Source organism: Vipera ursinii, assembly GCF_947247035.1.
Source record: "Vipera ursinii genome assembly, chromosome: 12".
Taxonomy (NCBI): Eukaryota; Metazoa; Chordata; class Lepidosauria; order Squamata; family Viperidae; genus Vipera; species Vipera ursinii.
Genome location: NC_139525.1, coordinates 18,803,036 through 18,825,966, shown reverse-complemented (window position 1 = coordinate 18,825,966; position 22,931 = coordinate 18,803,036). Strand labels below are relative to the sequence as shown.

General features: G+C 36.9%; 1 protein-coding gene across 4 annotated transcripts in view; it reads right to left on the bottom strand.

Moving 5' to 3' along the window:
* The window catches only part of ATRX (ATRX chromatin remodeler), a 119,753-nt gene that overhangs the window by 51,427 nt on the left and 45,395 nt on the right, over positions 1-22,931 (bottom strand). For 3 of the 4 annotated variants that reach the window (XM_083372297.1, XM_083372296.1, XM_083372299.1), the window contains 5 exons: positions 21,763-21,830; positions 17,696-20,427; positions 8,348-8,423; positions 1,749-1,879; positions 848-1,033 (listed from right to left, as the gene is read on the bottom strand). In XM_083372297.1, the coding sequence (XP_083228423.1) occupies positions 848-1,033; positions 1,749-1,879; positions 8,348-8,423; positions 17,696-20,427; positions 21,763-21,830 (3,193 nt within the window). The remainder of the gene's footprint in view (positions 1-847; positions 1,034-1,748; positions 1,880-8,347; positions 8,424-17,695; positions 20,428-21,762; positions 21,831-22,931) is intronic. The other variant, XM_083372298.1, reaches the window with a different exon arrangement.

The window sequence follows — 22,931 nt, the reverse complement described above, 5'->3', positions numbered from 1 at the left end:
GAATCACTGACTGAAAGGAGTGATACTTTTGATACCCTTCTTACAGAGTTGATTGCCATTAACAATCCCTTCTACCAGTCATTATGGTTTATTTCTTAGTGATGCAGAAAGAGGAAGGCAAGGTCTCAAAAACAGCACAGATTCCAAATGAGGATGTTATGAATTATTAGAAGACTGAGAAGAGGACAAAATATATCTTTGACAGAATCCTTGACACAGGATGATGCCTACTTATGCTTCATGCTGGCTTTGATCAGATTTACTTTTTAAAAAAGCCTCCCTGAGCTGTCTATATATACATATAACTATTCTGTCTAAACTATTAAGTGTGCAAATTGGAGCAGCCAAAATGGAATTGGTGTCACCAGACCTGTCAGTTGCAATCTTGCTCATCAGAATTCCCCAAGCCTCTCATCAGCCAGGGCAGGGAAAGCCATAAGGGAGAGGGGGCTGCAGTTGTAAATCTGGGCAGGCTGCCCCAAATCCAAATGTTGGCACATGACTATAGGGGCACTGCAATGGCCATAACTTTGAGGACTATCTATCATAACTACCATTTGATCAGTGCCATTGTATCTTCAAATGTTCACTGAACGAATAGTCACGAAGTGAGGACCACATGTAAACTATCCACATAAGTGTTTTTTTAATGAAATAGGAAAACAAGGATAAGATTTAGTGATTAAAGAAATTCTAGACATATCCAATGCCTTGGGCATTTAAAGCAGCTGTGAAAAAGTGAGGGGGATTTCATTATGCATCATTAACAGTAAATGTGTAATAAAATAATTAAGCCAACAGAGTTCTTGTTAGTCTGCACACACATCAACATAAACAAACGTAATACCCTTCCTCCTATTTCTGCGTTTAACTTCTTTTGCCTCTTTAGATTTTCCCTTTTTCTCTTCCTGGGACTCTCCGTCACTCATTGTTAATTTGTGTCTTAACAAACGGTGCCTGTATCTAGGCTTCTTGGCCTCTTCTTCATCATCTGAATCCGAGTCAAAGTCATCTTCTTGTTCATTCTCTCCTGCTGCAGGAAAACAGAAAACATAAGACTTACATGCACAAATTTTTTAAGCTTATATCAATATCAGATTTATATAAATATAATAACGAATTAACTGCATTATAGCAGTCTCTAGAACAAGCACAAACAAATCATTATTTTTACTAATGTTATTAAATAAGCAAGTTACTTTTAAGTGGTAAAATAGCTTTTTAGTTACCCTTCTACGACCACCTCTCAACCCAGCTGAACATTTGGGCCCCATCCATTCGGGGAGGGATACTCTTAAAAACTAGAAAAATGCTGCTGAGGAGAAGAGGCAACATTGAATCCAAAGATTTAATTTTCAGATAGATAAAAATCCTCAGGGCAAAGTTTAAGTGGCCTATTCAGAACCCGAGGAGTGCCACATGGGTGAGAATGCTGCTCTATCTAGTCCAGCAGTCTGGCCAACCAGTGGCACAAGGAAGCCTGTTCGTTTCCAGGCAGAGAGGCTTCAAAGGCCGTCCCACTGACTCCCATGATTTTTATGAGTTCCTCCAAGCCTTTTATGAAGCCAGCCAAGCTAGTAACCACCCCCACATCTTGGAACTAACCTAATAATGGATTCGCCATCATTTACCATTTAAGGTTTGGCTGGTTATACTTAGAAGCAAATAGTATGTTATTGAGAAACTGTTACAAGGCACATTGATATGAAAATGCGTTAAAAATATTTGTTTTTCTATCAGGTGCTTACCACTGTTATTTATGTTTTTTGCTCGCTTTTCTTTCTTTTTCTTCCCATCGCTGGATTCTTCATCAGACGAAGCATCCTCCTCTGAGGAAAGATTGGCTTTGATTTCTTCTAAAAGCATTTTCTTGGCAATTCTTTGAAGTAAAACAAAAAAGGTGTATTCCATTGGGTGTATTCCATTGGTTCACCAATAACCAATAATAAATGATAAATGTAATTATACAACTATATTAAGCAGATCAAGCATTATTAAAATAATTTAACAAGATTAATGGAAGGCCATCAGCGATGGAATTGGTCTATAGCATCAATCTGTCTGTGGAAGCATGAGTTATTAAACATTTTCAAATTCCATCAACTGATCAGTTTGCTATAGAAGTAGTAGTAGTCCTTGGCTTACAACCATTTGTTTAGGGACTGTTCAAAGTTATAAGTCACTGAAAAAAGTGACATGACCATTTTTCACACTTATGACCACTGCAGCATCCCCATGGCCACGTTATCAATATTCAGACGCTTGGCAACTAGCATGCATTCATTACGACAACTGCAGTGTCCCAGAGTCATGGGATCACGTGCTGCGACCTTCTAACAAACAAAATGAACGGGGAAGGTAGATTCACTTAACAATCACGTTACTAACCTAACAAATACAGTGATTCGTTTAACAACTGTAGCAAGGAAGATCATAAAAGGGGCAAAATTCACTTAACAACTGTCTTGCTTTACAATAGAAATTTTGGGCTCAATTGTGGTCATAAGTCAAGGACTAGCTATAATTTCTGTGGCTGTTGTTAATACAACCACTGTGCTAACTTCCATTTTCTGCTCCCTTCAGTATTGTGCTAACAATCTTTATACTACAGCAATTTTAGCTGAATATCAGGATCCTGTATCAGGCATATTTCAATATGAAGTATCATTTTAAAGAGAAAGTTTAAAAGCCAGTTCTTGAGTGCTATTTTTTAGAATTGTGCAAGATAACAAACTTGAAGCCCTGGCTAGGAACCTGAAGGAGATTAAGCCCAGTCACATTTTGTGACACACCTTATAATGGACAGACAATTAGTGGTCCATCAACACTGCCCAAAGGAAGCCCCTGTACTCCCTGAGCACTTTCCTGGCTTAAGAGTACTTGCAGACTGTCAACTCCTTTTGTTTTCATCATAGTACAAAAAGCACAAAGACCAGTGGGACCTCTGCAGAGGAATCTCACTTCCCCCTCAAAACAGATGGCAGTAACCCAATAATGATAAAGGCAAACTTTGTCCTTTCCTTCTCATGGGCAGAAGGTACAGAAGACACAGGAAAGACCAATTGCAAAAGCCTTAAATTGAAGGCAACCATACTAGAACCTAAGACTGTGCTGATTGGTCCAAGTGGTACAATTTAAAATAGAAGAAGTCCACCTCATCCTGAGGTGGAATAATAATAATAATAATAATAATAATAATAATGGTGGTGGTGGTAGTAGTAGTAGTAGTAGTAATGTTTTTCAGATTCTTGGCTCACATTCAACACAATAACTAATTTTCAGTGAAAGAAATTAAGAGCAAACTGAGAGGGCTTGTCCATAGTTTTCAAGGTATCTCAGCTGAATGTTTTCCCAGATATATGTAAGTAATAACCGGAGTTGAGAAAAACAGGTGTCTCTCAAAAGCCTATTGAATAAAACTATAGTTTTTGCTAATCTCTGAAATAGTTATGTGTACCCAGTTTCAAATATGCATCTAGATGTTTCTGAATTGGTTGAGTACAGAATCCCCTCACCATACAGACTGGTTTGAAAAACACTCTTGGACTTTCCTCAAGTTTCATCAGTCTTTTTCAGTCTGACGTATTTCTGGACTAAAGAGCAAGATTGGTATCTACCACTGTATTGGTTCCCCTTAATAAAATGAAAAACAAAAAAATGCCAATCTAATATAAATCTTCAGGGAGCAGTTTTCTGCAATGAAATTGAATGGTAAGGAGAAATTTAATACAAAAGAAAACAACTATTTAATCACAGCCATCCTTTTTCCAAAGCTGTAGCAACAATATTTCGATTTCTCCAAATCAATGAATTAAACTTGTCAGCAAACTAGAACAGCAGCAAGGCAAATCTGAAGAAACTCTGCTAGCAAGAAACCAAAGGGGTTGCAACAAGGAGAGCTTACTTACTTCAACCTTGACATAGGTCGTGATTCAAAGTTCACCAAACCCTATAAAAATAAGCTTTTTCTGATAAAGAATATTTGTAGCTCACGGTTGAAATAAGGGGTTCTTTCTGCTCTCTTGGTTGTTTTCTTGCAAACATTTCATTACCCAAACTAGGCAGTATCAGTGCTGTTGAAGTTACCTAGTTTGGGTAATGAAACATCTGCAAGAAAACAACCAAGTTCAGAGAGCACCAAGGGCCCTTTATATACTTTTTCTCATTGCGTATTTTTGCTGTCCAAATTAACAGTTTTGAGCTTGCCAGTCTACCATGAATAACTTATAAATTTTCCACAGTCAGATCACAAGATGTGCAGGTATATATTTTTTTTAATTTTAATTCCATTTATATCCCGCCCTTCTCCGAAGACTCAGGGCGGCTTACAAGCTTAGCAGTAACCTTCATTCTATGTATATGCCTGCTTATTAGGGCTTTCACACACACCCCAAGTGGCATTATTACAAAGTCAGCTTAATTGCCCCCAACAATCTGGGTCCTCATTTTACCTACCTCGGAAGGATGGAAGGCTGAGTCGACCTTGAGCCTGGTGGGACTCGAACCTGCACTAATTGCAGGCAGCTGGTGTTACTTGAGGAGGCATTAGCCCACTGCGCCACCAAGGCTCTATATTAATCAGCATGTTAAATGTTATGATGAACAACACAATAATGGTTAGAAATGATTACCTGATATTAAGTAGGTTACCCCAAGTATCGTTCCCCACCCCCAAATTTAGATTCATTTATAGAATTTTTTTTTTGGTAGACCTGATTCCATGTTTCTGGAATCCTACAATGTATTTTGACCTTGGTTTCTATGGAAAGCAAAGCCAAAGAGAAACAGAAATGTTGACAAAAGCTGAGGTTTTTTTCTGTAACATTTTAATTAAATGTGACAGTTTCAATTTCTGATTAAATTATTGTATTTAGTCTTAACGTACACTTTCCATACGTAGCTTTTATCAAGTGGAACAAAGAAGCAAACCATCTCAAATTATGGTTAGGTTTAAAAACATGTAATATCAAATAGTTGGACTTCCAAAAGGAGACACATATTCTAAGTCATACTGATAGTAAAATGTTTTGGTGTTTCAAATAAAAATCCATGTTAACTGCTGTAAAGACATAATATCATTCAGAAAATGCTAATTAACTAGGAAAGGAGATGCAGATATGGGAATGAACTTCAGAGAAGCTGAACTCTCTATTCATTAAATCTTTATTTAGTAAACACAAATACTATTGACAAATACTAGTGTATTACTCGCGTTTATCATCCAGCCTTCCCATACTGCGATATAAAGAATGTGAAGCATATGCTCCTCACAATATAAACTATTTTAAAATGCCTTTAAATAGCAACATTATGAATTAGATCCAAAGTACATTAGTCACAACTAATACATTTGATTGATTGTCAATGAAGCTAAATCTTTGCTGACGTTTTCTGGATTCGACCATCTTAAAATTACTGTTCTAATAGCCAAGATGGTAGTTATCTGCAGACCCCATTACTGGAAACTAATACTGCCTTATTTTTCTTCAACAAGATTGTTGGTGACATCATTAACTGTTTATTCAATTTATAGTACTGAGGTGAGAATAGTTTTACTCCTTTCCATTTCTACTGTATCCTGATCTATCGCAGTTTCAATGCAAGACTAATTGCATATATATTTGCACAGCCACATATGTATGTTCTATTCCCCCCCCGGACAATTTTTGATATCAGCTCTGAAGATTTATTTATTTATTTATTTATTTATTTATTTATTTATTTATTTATTTATTTATTTTAATTCCATTTATATCCCGCCCTTCTCCGAAGACTCAGGGCAGCTTACAAGCTTAGCAGTACATGGTCTACTGTACCCACAACTGCATGAATTGACACTGTTTATAATAAGGAGAGGTGAGTGTTAAGCAATCTGGAAGGGCATCATGCAGATGGTCAGAGGGAAGAGTCCCAAATCCATGTACATGTTTTCTGAGATGTCTTACCACCTACCACACCAAGTATGTTTACAATTACATATTTGACATACTCTGAGTATGAAAGTAAATTAAAAATATTATATACCCTAATTCAGTTTAGTTGATATAACATGACTAAATAGTGTTAAAATTTGAAATTTCAAAGAATGGTAAGCTGTATATTATGAGGACAATATAAATGACAATAGCTAAATAGGTTCCTATTATATCTTAGTAAAAAAAAATGTGCTTCTTAAATTAAATGCTTGGACGAGAAACATGTTTTACAAAAATTTATTGCATCCATCAAATACTTCAAAGGCATTGTGCATGAATACACTATCTCTTAATGAACAAAATAACTCCAAACATATTAAAACAGCACTATTTCAAAATTCAGACAAACCAATAATAAACAAATACACGCCACAATGAAAATACAGCACTGTCTGTTATATTAAGACTCACTAAAATATTGCAAATTGGCAAAGTTGATTTTAACATTTTTAACAAGAGGCATGTTAAAATAGTTTCTTCAGAAAAAGAAAGTTGTAAATACAACTGTCTAAACTGTAACAATACTACAGATCTCTAACATCTTTCTTTGGCCTGGCAGAACTGTTTCATCCATTAAAAAAGCAAAGTCAAATTGCAAGCCTAAGCACATTGACTTGAAAGTTTGGATTGATAGATCACAGTGCAACTCCCAATGGCAGATCCCATGTGCAGGCAAAATCAGTTCAGCTTGCAAATGGGAGCAGGGATGATAACCACAGCTGCACTTTTGTGCTGCAAGAGCTGCTCTTCAGTGTGGGATTGAAGATACCACAACAGGAATGAGAAGCAGAAGAGTCTCCATGCCCGGGGGTCTGTGCATACAACTCTTGGGACACTTCTAATATTGAACCAACTACTTAATTGCAGCTTCCTGATTCTGAAGCAAAATGATGTATTTTAATACATGTTAACCAACATACATATTGGTTAAGATTGCTTGTCTATGAACACCAACTCCATGTAAGAGAGGTAGATCAATTTTATTCCTGGATAATACAGTATTCTGGGTTTTTCCCACATTAAAGCAATTCCAGGAATTTTATGAGTAAAATTATATTTGATGATTACAAATACGATTTAAGATATATCTACTAAACACTGTGGATTTTTTGAAAAATCCAGCTTTTGATTTTCTATATAATTTTTCTACTAGAAATTAATCTTTTAAACTTAACAATGAAAAAATGAACTCTATTTTGACTTTTTGAAAATCTTAACAGAACGTTTGAACAATTTCCTCATCACTTTTTCTATAGTAATCCCTAAACAAATATTAAAGTTCATTTTCAAACATTTTTAAACATTGTATATGAAAAGCAAGTAATAACCTAGAATAGCAGCATTTTATCTGTACCCAGGCCCACATTGGAGAACAAGTGTTAAAACTCATTTCAGGTACAAAAAATAGGTTTTGTTTTCCCTAGGTAAAAACCAGTTTACTTAGTAACAAACAATTCTAAGCCCCACAAAGCCAAATGCATATCTATCACTCTGAAACAGTTCCCACAAAGAAACTGCTTGACAACCATCATTAGGCATAAATGCCTTAACAAAAACATGTTGTCAATTCTGTAACAGTGCATATTACCTGTGTTCACTGAGGCTTCATGCCCTGTTAAGTTACTAAAGATTGCAACTGTTCTATTAATTTAAAAAATCCCTTCTATTCCTATTCTTTCCTGATTTACATCAGTTACAGAATTCATGTACCATGAACTTTATAAGGCCTACAAAGCTAAATCCTTAACTACAGTGATATTTTAACATTAAATGTTAAGAAATAAACATGTATGCACATGTTCAATTTAACATGCAACTGTCGTCTAAACAAAGCCAATAAAATTTCAAATGATTAAAGCAATTCAAGTCACTTTGTTATTCCGGATACTGGGAAATGAATTTCTCCAAAAGCATGTTCTACTTCTGGCTAGTTTTGATCAAGTTTTTGTAAGAGCTAATTTATACTCTGGTTGAAAAGGCATTCAAGTGCCATCAAAATGCTATCAATATTGAATAACTGCTCATCTCCCATTCCTGTAGAGAGCTGTAATTATCATTTTTTTAAGAGTGTGTTATACAATTTACACAAAATTCACATTATACATGGAACTTAAAATGGACAGTGCTGCATTTATAACACACCCTATGCAAGGTGTGTGACTTAACACTTAAATCGTATTTTCTTTTCATTTCTGGATTGGGGGGTTTGTTTTCTGGCCTCTCGTTCAAGCTGGCGGGAGGCCTGTGAGCGAGTCTGTACAAGGCAGGCACTTCTGGTTTTTACAACCTGCTTGCTGTTCCGTTGCTCTGGCTTGCGCCCACGCCTAGGGTGTGTTATAATCTTTTTAAAGTCCTTACGGATGGAATCATACCTATTCTCAGGATCATCATCGTCATCTTCCTCTTCGTCCATTGGCACAGCTGCAGATTTATGCTCTCCTTCATCTCCTTTAGAAGAAAAAAGGGGGAGATGTATTTGGCACAAAGAGAAAAATGTCTGCTATCACCGCTATGAGATACCATCTCCACTATTTGGGGGATAGATGTGTACAGCCACCCAAATCCCATGCGCTATAGAAGAGATGCTGCATTTCAACCTCGTGAAAAGGAAGAATTATACAGACCTACAACTATCAGAAAGACAATAGGGGATTAGTATCTATAGATCTTACATTTTGGCACTGGTCATTCTATATACTTAGTCCATTCAAACATATGGCAGAGGACTGTCATCCTGTACTAGATTTATTTACTTATTCATTTATTTACTTTATTCATTTATTTATATCCTGCCTTCATTATTTTCAAAATAACTCAAGGCAGTGAACATATCCAACATACTTTTCTCCTATTTTCCTCGCAACAACCCTTTGAAGTGGGCTGGGCTGAGAGAGACTGACCGGCCCAAGGTCAATCTCAGTCTATTCCATAGATTAAAGCAAATATAAATGGAATTAACACCATGTATACCACTTTTCAAAAAAAGCACACTACAAATATAATGAACTATCTGGCTAAAGCTATCTACTCAAGACAATGCACAGAACTCAAATGCACAGTCATCCAATAACTGTTCCTGGTACAATTTGACAAAGAATTCCTAACAAATTCTAAAAAAAAATAGACCTCCATAAAATTGGGAGTGCAATTTACTATGGGCATAATACTGCACTTATTCCAACAACATCAAATTTTCTCATTTGCAAATGTTAAATCACCTTTCTCTAGGATGAATTCCTCTCCATCAACTGCATTTAAACAATTTATCAATATCATGATCATTATTTCTAAACCTAGTTAAGGGGTATTGTTAGGCCATTCCTCATCTTTATATGATTTGTTTACAAACTCAAAGGCATTGTAGATAGAAAGCCAGGTTCATCTGCTAGGCAAAAATCAGGGTGAGTCTGGAAGCACCTTTTCCAACAAGAGTTTTGTTAAAAGGCCTAAACCTTCGTGCACTGCAAAGTATTTTATCTCTATCTGATGAGGTGAACTACAGCGCATGAAAACGTGGGCCTTTTAATAAAAAATTATTTGGAAGAGTACTATCAGTAATACTATTCTGATTTTTGGCAAATTCAATGTAGAAGCAATGTAAGAACTATTGAAGTCAAACTCTCATTCTACAAGCCACCCCTTGGATCTAGCTTGGAATGCTGATAGTTGCCCTTGGTATGCAGGGCAAATGTTCCCTGCAGTGTGAAATCTGAAGGAGATTAGTACCAAGACACCACTTAAGTGTTGGGTGTGGCTACTTGATAAGGAATTGGGCAGGAAGCGATACAATACTTAGAGACGGTCAGTCACTGGGATCAATATTATGTTTCTTCTAGTTACAGAAACCTGGGCAACTTCTCAATTTCATGAGCATAGGAAACATTTATGACTTGAAAATATTAAAAGAACATATTAAAAAATTCTAGTGGTTCTAGTAAAAGCCCCGCTTGTAGCAACTATTATGAGTAAATCTGCACACAGGAAGTCAAATAACATCCAAATGATTCAAATACACAAAGTCTGCCAAAGAAAAAGCAACAAGGCCAAGGAACAAACAGCTGGTCTTTTAAAATGGAGGGCTTTAAAGGTGTTCTCACAATCCAGCCCAAAGATCAGGGGTTACATTCTTGCCTCCGACGGGGCTAATCCATTGCTCAGGTGTTCTATTTTTCAGTAGGCATACCTACGCTTCCTAGTGCTGACTCCACATAAGAGGGAGGACAAATATGGCTTTCTCTTAAGGGTTTTAGAGTCCCCTGTCCTTCATCAGGGTCTCCTGGAGTATCTTGCTACCCACAAGCTCACAATACGTTTTAGAGGTTTTTCTGAAGAGGATTTGGGCAGGGGAGGAAAAGAAGTTATGTCAGAAGCATATCATCTAAAAGCTTCTGCAAAATCAGTCTACACCAGAATCAAAAATCCCAGTGAACTTAAAATTTTAGACCACGAACCACCAAGAGGCTCGAAAAAATGCTGTAGCTCATAAAAGTGTGAAAAAGTATCAGACACTTATTATTTGAACAATAAATCTGTCTCCCCCTTTCAATGTTTAAGAAAAAGTACAGAGGACATTAATACTTTAATTTCTCTTCAATATGTATTTTCCAATGAGAAAAAGTAAGGGCCTGGATTATAGCGATTCTGTCATTTTCCCCTTATAAAAGCCATCTTGCTCCAGCTAATCCAGGCCGTTTCTGAGCAGCAGAGCCCTCAGGAACGTCTTGTACCCGCTGGGGGTCAAGCTTAACTTCTCCAACATTAAAATTTGAGCGCATCACTAAATTCTATTGCCTTAAGACTGTGCTATGAAAACACCCTCACAAATGAAATCCCACAGGCTCGGTATTTTTGTGGGCATTTTTTTCTTTGTTTCAACCACATTACTTTCTTTATTCAAAAGGAATTCAAAATTTTAAATCAAGTGAATATGTTGATCTTTTTTAAACCAAAAAACAAACCTAGCTCAAAAGAATTAGTGGAGACAAGATCAAGAAATCTAGTATTTAGATTTATTTATATATTTATTTTATTTATTTAATTGAATATTTAGATATTTAGAACAGAAACAAGGAATTTTTTAGCATGGCATAATCCCTACACTTTTTCAAGTTAATCACAAAGTATACAAAAAGCAACTGGAAAGCATAAGGATATAATTACACTAATTATAAAATATTAAAAGCATTTTTAAAAAGCATATGGCAAATAAAAATATTGTTATTAACTATAAAGAAAAATATATCAAATTATATCCATTTTTCCCAAATAATGTTAACAGTTATTTGGAATTTAACAGAGATTTTACTTGTCACATGTCATAAAATATGGGTAAACCATTTGTAGCATTTTAAATAACATGTGACAGTTGTATGCTGTTGGTACATTCTTCCTTTAGCAGTACTGTTGTCATATATAAATTAGAAGGACAGCAATTCCTGTTCATTTTTTTTAAAAAAAAAATCCAGTGCTGGGAATGATCATCCTTTAATGCAATGTAAATGTCAATATGACCAGTAAACATGCTATATTTTTGTTAAATAAACTATTAAGATAGTTTGAAGTGGAAGATATACTTGTTGTCTTGCTGGAGTTAAATAAGGTTAATCTAATGGACAACAGCTGATTCTACCTCCAATTAGAATCTAATCGATGTTTAATACTGAAATATAAAAAAGTAATATTTTACTGATTTAAAAGCAGCTTTTGATTTGATCCCCAATCATTATTTAGGATCAAATGTGCTACTATTCTTGTTAATTATAACTTTTCCTTTGAAATAGTATCAAACAATGTTAGTTAAAATTAGATTAAAAAAAATATGCCCATCTTATAGCAGTTTTGGTTACTGGAGAAGCCCAGCATAGCTGTTTATTAGCCCCAATGCATTAAATATAAATAATTAAAAATGTTAATTAAAATGGGCATGTCATTATAAAAGTGCTTCTTCTTTGGCTATACAAATTTTGACTGCAATTGTTAGATTACGTTTTCCTAAAGGTACTTCTCATAGTACTTTAGCTAACCTCCTGCTTAATTAATAGCCTGTTTCTCCCCCAATGATATTAGAGATGGCATGCATAAAGTCAAATATTTTAACCAAGAGTTACTGAATATTATTTTAATAATTTAGTAGGGTAAACGTATCAATTAATATTGAGTGATAATTTATCAATCTATGGTTAATAAAAAGTACAAACTAGATATGTTCATTATCAAAATCAGGCAGTAATTAAGATTCCAGGAACTGAGTGAATATTATGATCCTATAGCAGTTTTATATTTAAAAATGATTGTTTTTCTGCTGTCAATGGACCAAAGCATCTATTTTTGTAACAGCAACAATACTATACCAATGATGGGCAAACTGAGATAACCAAGAGTAATATCTTTCTTTTTTTTTAGCCACTAACAAAAAGTAGTCCTAGTGAAGTTCACTACTAGAATATTTTCCAGTAAAAAACATTAAACTTAACAGTCCAGTTGGGTAATTAAGACAAAAGCAATGGAATCATTACCCAAGCAGCTCCAGCCTAACAAAGCCAAGCAAGATTATTGTTTGGCAAACCTAGAAAGAAAAGGAAGATTAAGGAAACTCGCTTGGTTTTGGTTTTGCTGCTGTAATCAAATCTGGCCAAAGAAAAAAGTGACAGAGCTGAGACAGATACTGTTGTAATCAACACTACAGAGGTAAAAAAATGCTCTGTAGGCATTTAGAAAGTCAATAAAATAAGTCACAAGTGATAATTACTTGGCTCAGAGGAAACAGGTTTTAATTCTGAGGGGTCTCCCTAAAATCATAAGAAACTATGGAGCAGCACTGAAAATATTTGATAGCTACAGAGTGAGTTTGGTATATAGTATATAAAGTGCTAAAGCTTGTAGACAGCCAGCAAATCCATTAGTACAATAAGTGAGGAACAGTGGGACAAAACACCATGCTATTAAGAATGGTTTACTTATTCTAAACTTGATTACAGAAACCATGTTCACTGACCAGACTCAGAAACGCTTGTAATAGAAAATGAACTAAAAGGCACTAATTTTAGTTGACTAAAATTAACTATAAGCCTTGGAGTTATAGAAAAAGAATTAGCATAAAGCATAATACTATTTCGCCTTTCTTATGATTTTGGCAAATATTCATTGAGATCATTTACTTTTTTCAAAGCATTTAAAAAGTAAATGAGCAGAAATAAAAAACAGAGGGCTTTCCTGTGAATTGCCCTGATTGCCACATCTAACTTGGAAGAAATCTATTACAAATGATCCTTCATGGTTATAACTTAAGGAATTTTATACTGCACTTTTTCTTCTTGATGAGGACTGACTTCACAATTTAAGTAAATTCAAATAAATCTTCATGTGAATGGTACTCTGTGCTTCTACACAGAAATTATTTTAGCTCTTTGGCATCAACTCAACTTGCCATGTTAGGAGAAACGCTGCCTGTAACCCCAAGAACACCGTCCCCACCGTCAAACATGGAGGTGGGAACATTATGCTTTGAGGATGTTTTTCTGCTAAGGGGACAGGACAACCTCACCGTATCAAAGGGACGACGGACGGGGCCATGTACCATTAAATCTTGGGTGAGCACCACCTTCCCTCAGCCAGGGCATTGAAAATGGGTTGTGGATGGGTATTCCAGCATGACAATGACCCACAACACATGGCCAAGGCAACAAAGGACTGGCTCAAGGAGAAGCACATTAAGGTCCTGGAGTGGCCTAGCCAGTCTCCAGACCTTAATCCCATAGAAAATCTGTGGAGGGAGCTGCAGGTTCGAGCTGCCAAACATCAACCTCGAAAACTTCATGACTTGGAGAGGATCTGCATTGGGACAAAATCCCTCCTGAGATGTGTGCAAACCTGGTGGCCAACTACAAGCAGTCTGACCTCTGTGATTGCCAACAAGGGTTTTGCCACCAAGTACTAAGTCATGTTTTGTGAAGGGGTCAAATACTTCTTTCACTCATTAAAATGCAAATCAATTGATAACTTTTTTGAAATGCGTTTTTCTGGATTTTTTTGTTGTTATTCTGTCTCTCACTGTTACGATAAACCTACCATTAAAATTACAGACTGATCATTTCTTTGTCAGTGGGCAAACATACAAAATCAGCAGGGCATCAAACAATTTTTCCCATCACTGTATTCTATCCCAATAGATGCAGCTCCTACTGAGGTCAGATAATAGCAAAGTTTCCAAGGGAATTGCTTACAAACACTACCACAAAATTCTTCAACAGAAGTAACACCTATTCAAATCCACTGCCCCAATTCTCAAGAAATCTTACTGAACGCTAAAGCAGTCCGTTTCAATATTTATTCAGCGTCTTGCAGTGCACTGTTCACCAATTTTAGAACAGGATGTGTTCTTACAAAATTAAGTTGCTGCAATATATAGCATCACTGCACAGCAGATGATACAAAAGTCATTAGTCTCAAGACAATGATAAGTCTGCGCACAGACAGGAGGTTGAACTGGCCCTGTGGTGCAACCAGAACCACCTGGAGTTGAATACACTTAAAATTACCACCTCTTACAATATTAGACAACACAGTATCAACAGTAGAGAGCTTCATGTTTCTGGGTTGCATAATCTCCCAGGACCTGAAATGGACACCTACCATTAGAACCATGATTAAAAAGGCACAACAAAGAATGGTCTTCCCGTGTCAACTCAGAAAGCTGAGACTACTCAAGGAGCTGCTGAAGCAGTTTTACAAAGGAATTACTGAATCTGGCTTCTGTACTTCTACAACTATCTGGTTTGGCACTAGAACCAAACAGGACAGATAGACTTCTTTGGATAGTTAGGACTGCAGAAAATACAACTGCAACCAGCCTGCTTTCCACTGAGGACCTGTACACTGCATGAACCAGAAAGGGGGCTGAGAAGGTATCTACTGACATCCTGGACATAAACCGTTTCAACTTCTACCCTCAGGATGCCACTACAGGGCACTGCATGCCAAAACAACAAGACACAGGGACAGACCTTCCCTCGTGCCATCACTCTGCTCAACACCTAATTCCCACAGCACTAACCTATGTCTAAAGATATTTAGCCATGTAGTAGGGTTGTATTATTATTATTAACCTTCTCATCTTTCCTTTTACCTGCTACTATTAGTATCTTAATATTATTTTGTTTGTATGTACACTGAAAGCTTATGCACAGGAGACAGACTTTGTGTGCCCAATCAAACTTGGCCAATAGAGATTTCTATCTGGAGAGTGGGTTTTATAGGACCATTCTATAACTGTTTCCCAATGTGATACACGTGTAACTGTATTTTTCCCTTTTTTGTCATATTAAAACCTTCAGTTTCCTACTATACAATCCTAGTTTTTATTAAGAAAATGCAAGCCAATTTAGCATTTGAGGGTTTGCTCGTTTTCTTCCATTCAATCGTGTCTGGTTCTGGGAGACTGCCTCGACAGGTCCCTGCTGTTTTCTTGGCAAGGTTTTCCAGAAGTGGCTTGTCGTTACCTCCTTCCTAGGGCTGAGTGAGTGGCTCAAGGTCAACCAGCCGCCTTTGTGTCTAAGGGGGGAGCGGAGCACAATGTTGCCAAAGTTCTAGCCTGATGTCCTAACTGCTACATCAAACTGTTTCTCTAAATATGTTACTGTGTTTTAAACAAACAAACCTTGAACAAATAGTGAATTTTGAAATACTTGAGCATCTTAAGTTCAAAACTGTAATATGGTGATGGCCTTTACAGATTTTGTACAGCTCTTGTACAGCTTTCAGAGCTTGTCCTCCAGCCTCCGGCCTGTTTTGATCCATTTAGCACCCAAATGATTTACAAAATGCGCTTCTAAAAGCTGTCTGGATGACTAGCGACTTAAATGCCTTTAAAATAACCTATAGTTGTAAGTTTCTGGTAGGATGAGCAATAAAAATAATCATTATTATTCACACTATAACAAATTACTAGCCCTTATATTAAATAATCAGGATATACACGTTAATGTTAGAATATTCATTCTGCCTGAGGCCCAGCATTCACATCAGTGAGAAGGGTCTAATATAAGGTTTTAAGAGAGATTTCGCCACTGAGAGCTATGCAATTATGGAATTTCTTCCCTTACAACTTAATAAATGGACCTGAAATCTAGATTTCTCTATAGTCTGCATTTCAATTTTAAAGGACATCTACATTAGAATAAAATTTGGGCGACGTGAACTAAATTTACTGTAGCATGTAATCTTACTCAGTGATTTTTATCCTGCTGACCTGTTTTTTGATATTCATGTTTAATTTAGAATTTAACATCACCTTCTAAAACTTTTAAAAAATGTCCTATATTTAGTCATTCATAATTAACTAATGATATATTGGAAAACAAATCTGCCTATTTTAAGTCCATTTTTTTCTTCAACTGTTAACTTTATTAACTTTTCGTTTTTAAACCTTCTTTAAAATGCCCAATAGAAACGTTTTAAGTGCTTGTATGTGTATGTGTTGTCATTATGTGTACACCTGTGCACTTGAGGTGCAGTGGCTCAGTGGTTCAAGACACTGAGCTTGCCAGCTGGGGAGCTGACAACTCGGGCTCCAGACCCGAGTGCCGTGCAACAGGGTGAACTCCCCTTCTTTGCCCCAGCTCCTACCCACCCAGCAGTTCTAAGGCATGCAAATGCGAGTAGATTAATAGGTACCACTTTGATGGGAAAGTAAAAGCATTTCGTGTGTGTGTGTGTGTGTGTGTGTGTGTCTGTATCCTCCCTCCTCCCAGAGGAAGAATAAGTAGCCCTATGCTGTGGCATTCCATTGTCAACTGGCTCTGAAATTTTGCCTTAAACGCACTTGTCTCCATGTGCATGCCATTATGTGCTTCATTTATAGAAAATCTAACCAACTTTTCATGAAAGGTACTCTTAAATTGTGACATATATAGTTATATAAACTATTATATAGTTATATAAATAGTTATATAAACCAGCTTTATACCTGGTTGTTTTAAATGTTGTTTTGCAACTGTTGAATAATTTTATATTTTCATTGTAGCCTTGAGCAATTTTGGGAAGAAAGACATTAAAAACTCTGAACCAATGTCTCTACCAATAAACTGAATCATTTCTCATAGTTACGCATCTTCATGGAGTATAAATAGTCTATTCTAAGCAACACAACTGTTACTAGACTTTGCTTCAGCCAATGAGCTATGAGTATCTTTCATTTTTCTTTCTCCTTTTTTATGATGGTAGATATACATTAAGGCAAAGTTTAGCAGAAAACAGAAACATTGAAAGAGAAAAGACAAAGCAACTGTGAAATAGCATTGTTCGGGGGTGAATTTTCTCACCCTGGTTCCTCCATGTACCTAAATGTATCTACCCGTGTACCTAAATTACAGCTTTCAGAATTTCTAGTCAGCAATGTTAGTGGCTTACTAAAAACGCTAGAAACTTTAAATTTAAATGCAATTATATTTTGAACAGTTCATTCTCCTAAGGAAAAAAGGGCTTCCAGGAGGCACCTGCTTAACCATTATACTGAATTTCTCCTTTTTAACAGTCGTATCAACAAGACCAGCAATTCAGCACTGATCCAAATAACATTCTTGAAACCTAAATGCAAAGCACCCTAAAAATGAAAATCTTCCAAGAAATTAGTAAAATGTATGGAATAGGCTCAAAAATGTATAGATACTTTTTTTTGTCTAAAGAAATAATTAACAAAGGTTTAGATTTAATTATTTGCACACCTGAAGACTGAAAAAATCCCAGTTTTCTATCCACCAACAAACTTTCCGTGACTGGCTTTATTTTCTGCTCATCACTGCTTTCCTCGTCTGCTGAATTCAAATTTTCATTTTCAGCTTCGTTTGATGACGATGAGGTGGCCGCACTGACAGAGGCGTCCTTGGCTTTTTTAAGCTCAGTTTTCCCTGTTTCTTTACGGCCAGATCTGCTACTTCCCTTCTTGGCTGTCCCTCTCTTTTTGTTCTTTTTCTCCTCATAGAAGTCTTCATCGGAAGAAGACAGTAACTCGCCTCTTGGTTTTTTTGAATTCCTCCTTTTAGGGCTTTTCTTTTTGTCTTTAGCCTTCTCTCCCTTTTTGTTTAAATTGTCTTCCAAAGGGTCACAGCCCACTTTGTTTGAGGGAGACTTCTCAGCGTCTGAAACATTATCTTGGAGTTTCTTAGAGCTTCTCTCTCTTAAGTTCCTTCCTGTTTTTCCTTCAGGTGTTTTTGGGTTTCTACCGAGACTTCCGGAAGCACTGCAGCTTTCTTTGCCAGGAGGCGGCTTCTCAATTTCAGAACAGGAATCGCTTTGCCTCCTTTCAGAGGTCTTTCTCTCATTTATGCTTCCTTTCTCTGTTTTGGTTTTCTTCGTCTCATCTGAGGACTCGCTACTTTGGTCTTGCTTTGGGGACCGTCCTGCATCGTCAGAAGGTAAACCCCGTAATTTCCCCCATAGTTTGCCTTGCTGGCCTGAAGGGCTGCTGTTGTCTTTTCTCGATGAAACATTCTGTTTTCCTTTCGAGGAGCTCTCATTGAAATCTTGCACTTGCTTTTCTTTAACAGACGCCTCTTTACCGGGTGTGTCTGCCAGAGAATCACTTGCCTTCTCCGTATTTGAAATTAAAAATTCTTCATCAACTTCACTGGGCAACTGATTTTGCTGCTTCTGGTTTGATTCTCTCGTTTCTTTCTCAGGCAATTTCTCTTCCACAGAAACATAATTTTCTCTCTTTGGAGTTTCTTTTGTTGTTTTCCTTGTTTGCTCTGTTTTCTTTGTATTTTCTCTTTCCAATTCAGAATCATTATTAGAAGAATCTGAACAGTGTTGACGTTTCTTTTTAGCAGCACCTAAATCTTTATTTGAATTACCTTTCTTAGCATCAAAATCTGAACCAGAGCTAGAACTTTTCCTTTTTCGTTTTCCATTCTCCTCCTTCACTGTTCGCTTCTTTAATGGATTTAGCACATCCTTGGGTATTTCACTGCTGCTATCAAGGTCTGAAGAATTATGGCTCATCATGGCTACCTCTTGGAGAACAGCAGGTATTTCATCAGAATCAGAACTCTGGTCTATAGTAAGCCCTTTGCTTGACTGAGGACTACAAACAGTGCCACTCGGAGAACTTGGCTTATCTTTTTTCCTTTTGGACTGTGGAGTTTTTCTGCCATAGTTTTCACCATATGGTTCATTGCTATCTTCTTCGGAATTAGAAGTTAAGGTATTTATGTCTGTTGGACGCCTTAAAGGTGTAGTTTTAACTCGTGGAGACCTTCTAAGATCGTGATCTTCTACCTGTGGAAAGAAATCTTTTTCTGGTATACATTGAGTACTACAATTTTCTTTTCCATCTTCTTTGTCCTCTCCCTTTTCCAGTTTCTCATCTGGATCCTCAGGTTTTACAGGAGAACAAGAGAGGGAAACTGGTGTCAATTTTACAACCAATTCCTTCTTTACTTTGGGAGAATGTATCAACTTAGTCCCACCTTTACTATCTTTAGATTTATTAGTATTTACTGAACCATGTTCTGTTCTGTTTACAATACTCTGTACACCTGCTTTCTGCACATCCATACAGTATTCAAAAATATCCTCAGGAACAGATGAGGGAACAGAAACAATATCCATATCTGTTGCTTCAGTGTTATTAGGGTTATATTGAAGCTCTTCACTTTTGCCAGACTTTTTATCTTTACAGTTCATTTTTTTGTTTCCCGTCCGTTCTGTTACTGGCACACTCTGATCATTGGAAGGCTCATTAATTTCTGATACAATCTTAGTTTCTTTGAATTCTTTTCCTTCTGTTCTTTTCATTTCACTATTACTCATTTTAATTTCTGTTTCTTTCTCTTTGGTATGTTTCTGTTTGAATTTAGCGCCCAGATTTTGAATCTCCAGATTCAGACCTTCCTCCAATGCTGCATGAGTCTTTTTTATGTCATTTAATACAGATTTAAAAGCCTTCAGCTGACGTATATGTACTGTTCTGTTTATTTCAGAATTTTCAGTTGCCTCCTTGAGAAACTTTACAAAACTAGCATTCATGTTAGTTGTGGTTTCAACAAGCTTTTTTGTTTTTTTCAACAATACTTTTGGCACCATTAATGCTTTATAAGAATAAGTGAGAGCACCAGAATATGGATGATCTAATTTCTTTTCTTCTCCATTACAATTTGAACTATTTTTCTTTGAAGAATATTTAAGGGAATGATCATATATTTTACTTTTATCACTGTCAACTCTGATTCTCTTCTTATTTTGCTGTAATAATTGTTCCAAATTTTCAAATACACTATCACAAGCAGTGACCAAGTCCAGCAAAGGTTCTGGTTGACAGATATAGCAATGCCATTGATTATTTTCATCCATTATGGTTGACAGCTCCTTTCGGCCTAAATTGCGCAATATACATTTTTTGCAGAATGCGTTATGGCAAAAGTCACAGCAAATTAAGTTTCCACCTTCAGCACACCATCTGAAATTAAAGTTTTAACATTTTTAAAACATGCTCCCATGAACAAATGACAGAAGTTTTTCATTAATATACAATAAGACTGGGATACAAGGAGCTATATTATTTTCAAGATAAAGTCTATTTCCATTTTCTATTATAGAAAAACAAGCCAAATTAGCATTAATCCAGATACCCTAGAGCAGGGCTTTTCAACCAGTGGTATGGGTACCACCTGTGGTACATTGGCACCTGGCAGGTGGTACGTGACAATCCTAGAGAAGTGGTAGCAGGGGAAGGGAATGAGCTGAACTGGTGGCAGCACCACACAAGCCTGAGCAAGAGACGGCTGGAACTGCAGGGCTGTCAGGGCTCAGCGGAAGCACCAGGATCAGCGCCAGGCTCCAGCTGGAGCTCGGCGCTGATCCCGGCGCTTCTGCTGAGCCTAGAAGAAGCGCTGATCAGCTGGAATGTTGCAGCATCTCCAGGATCTTGTGGTTTACATTTAGATGCTTAGCATCTATTTATGAAGGTCACGGTGTCCCAAGTTCATATGAAGTGACCAAAACCTGCTGCAACCACCCAGTAGACAGGGGAAATAAAAACCAAACACCCCCCAACCCCAACAGAAATGCTCACAACAATGAAAACCTCGGACAGGAGGAAGAGGGCCGCCTGGCGGGCAGGCAGGTGCCTTGCTCGGCTGCGGCTTGGGGGGAACTTTTTCAGTGCCACTGTAGCTTTGAACAGTCACTAAGCGAACTGCTGTAAGTCGAGGACTACCTGTACTTCATCACTTTTTTCCTTTTTTTTGGTCATCAAGTTTTTGACACCTTGCTAGGCGACTGGTGGTACTCGGATGTTGCCATATCCTAAAAGTGGTACAGTGGGTGAAAAGGTTGAAAAGCCCTGCCCTAGAGACTGAAAATTCAGAGCTGTTCTCAAAGGATGAGTTCAATGGGACGGATGCACTTGTCTCACGCTATAAAAGGCTTGGCATCCCGTAACTCATTAATCACCCTTCAATTGTTCTCCAGTTACTTCTGATCTAAATGCAAGTAAATCATACAGATTATAAAAATAAAAGGCAAGGTGAATGAGGTGAACTATTTCTCCTATTTAAAGATCAATTAACAACTTTTGTAGGAACTTGCTTTCACTAACTCTAATACATCAAATCCATATAGGCATATTAACAAACCTTGAATATTGACAAAACCCTATGGGGCTAAATAATTAGTTGCATTATTCTCCAATAGAAGATAAAGCAATCTACTTTCTGATCACTTTAAACAATGCGAGATAACTTCTATTCAGTTTATCAGGTTAAATTAAATGATGGCACTTTTATACACTTACCTACACTGTTCATCCATTCCATCTGCATCACGGCTGATATCATCACTCATATAATATTTGAAGCAAGTCTATAAAAAAAACATTTTTTTTCAGAAAGCTTGAGTTGCTGGGTTATATTGCTTAACACCGTTATTACTTATCTATAAACAAATTTGCTTTTTTTAGGACACTGAGAAGTCTTTTTTTTATTTTATCCTTGCAAATACACAAATTTTGCTCCAAAGTAATTTACAATATTATTTCTCCACTAACACTAGGCAGAACCTAGCTGAAACTGAGTCAACTTTTTTATTTATGAAATGTATACACTGCTTCAGTCAAATTGGTCTCTACATACTTCACATCCCCATCCTGCCGTACTACATATAGTATGTACCAAAGTTATGTTCCAAAGACAATTTATTATTTAAAATTACATTAAATGTTTGAATTATCATTTTCTTCATTTATTTATTTGATGCATGACCTTTGAACATGCCTAAATGCAGAAGACCTTGCTTAGTGGCTGCTTTGGGCAACAACTGTGTGAAAAAGTAACTTTGTGACCAATGTTCACATTTATGACTTTCATACATCTCTGTGTCTCTGTCATGTGTTTGCCATTACAGTTAGTTAGTACAGTCAAATTGTCTTATGCCTGTTTCATTTTTTTTTTCTTTTTCTCCCTTGCAATCTCTCCCTGGGTTGCTTTTCTCTGCAGTGTAGCATTTCCCCAAAAAGAGCAATGCGAGTTAAGAAGTTCAGCTCTGTGATCTTAATTAACCGACAGCTGCTACCTGTAACTGAGAAGACTTTGTTTCCTTCCTAACCAGCTTAGGGTTGGAGCCCCAAGCACACTATGCAAATAGCCAGCACCAGCGCATTGCTTTCAGTGTTTGCTCCCCACTGTGTTCCTGCTTAATCTCTTGTAATCTCCAATGAATGTAAACACAAACATTAATTCCCTTCTTGCTAATTATCCCAATGCCAAACTTTCTAAAGGCAGGGGAGTGAGAAAAAAGTGCTAAAAGATTTGCCCTTTAGACTTCCGGTGGCGGCGCGGCGCCGGAGACAGCCTTTTCAGGCTGCCCGCGGCTCAGCTGTGTAATTTTCACCTGAAACAGCGCCGATCAGCTGTTCGGGTGAATTTGAAGCCCCCTCCTCGGGGGAAGAGGAGGGGGTGAGGCCCC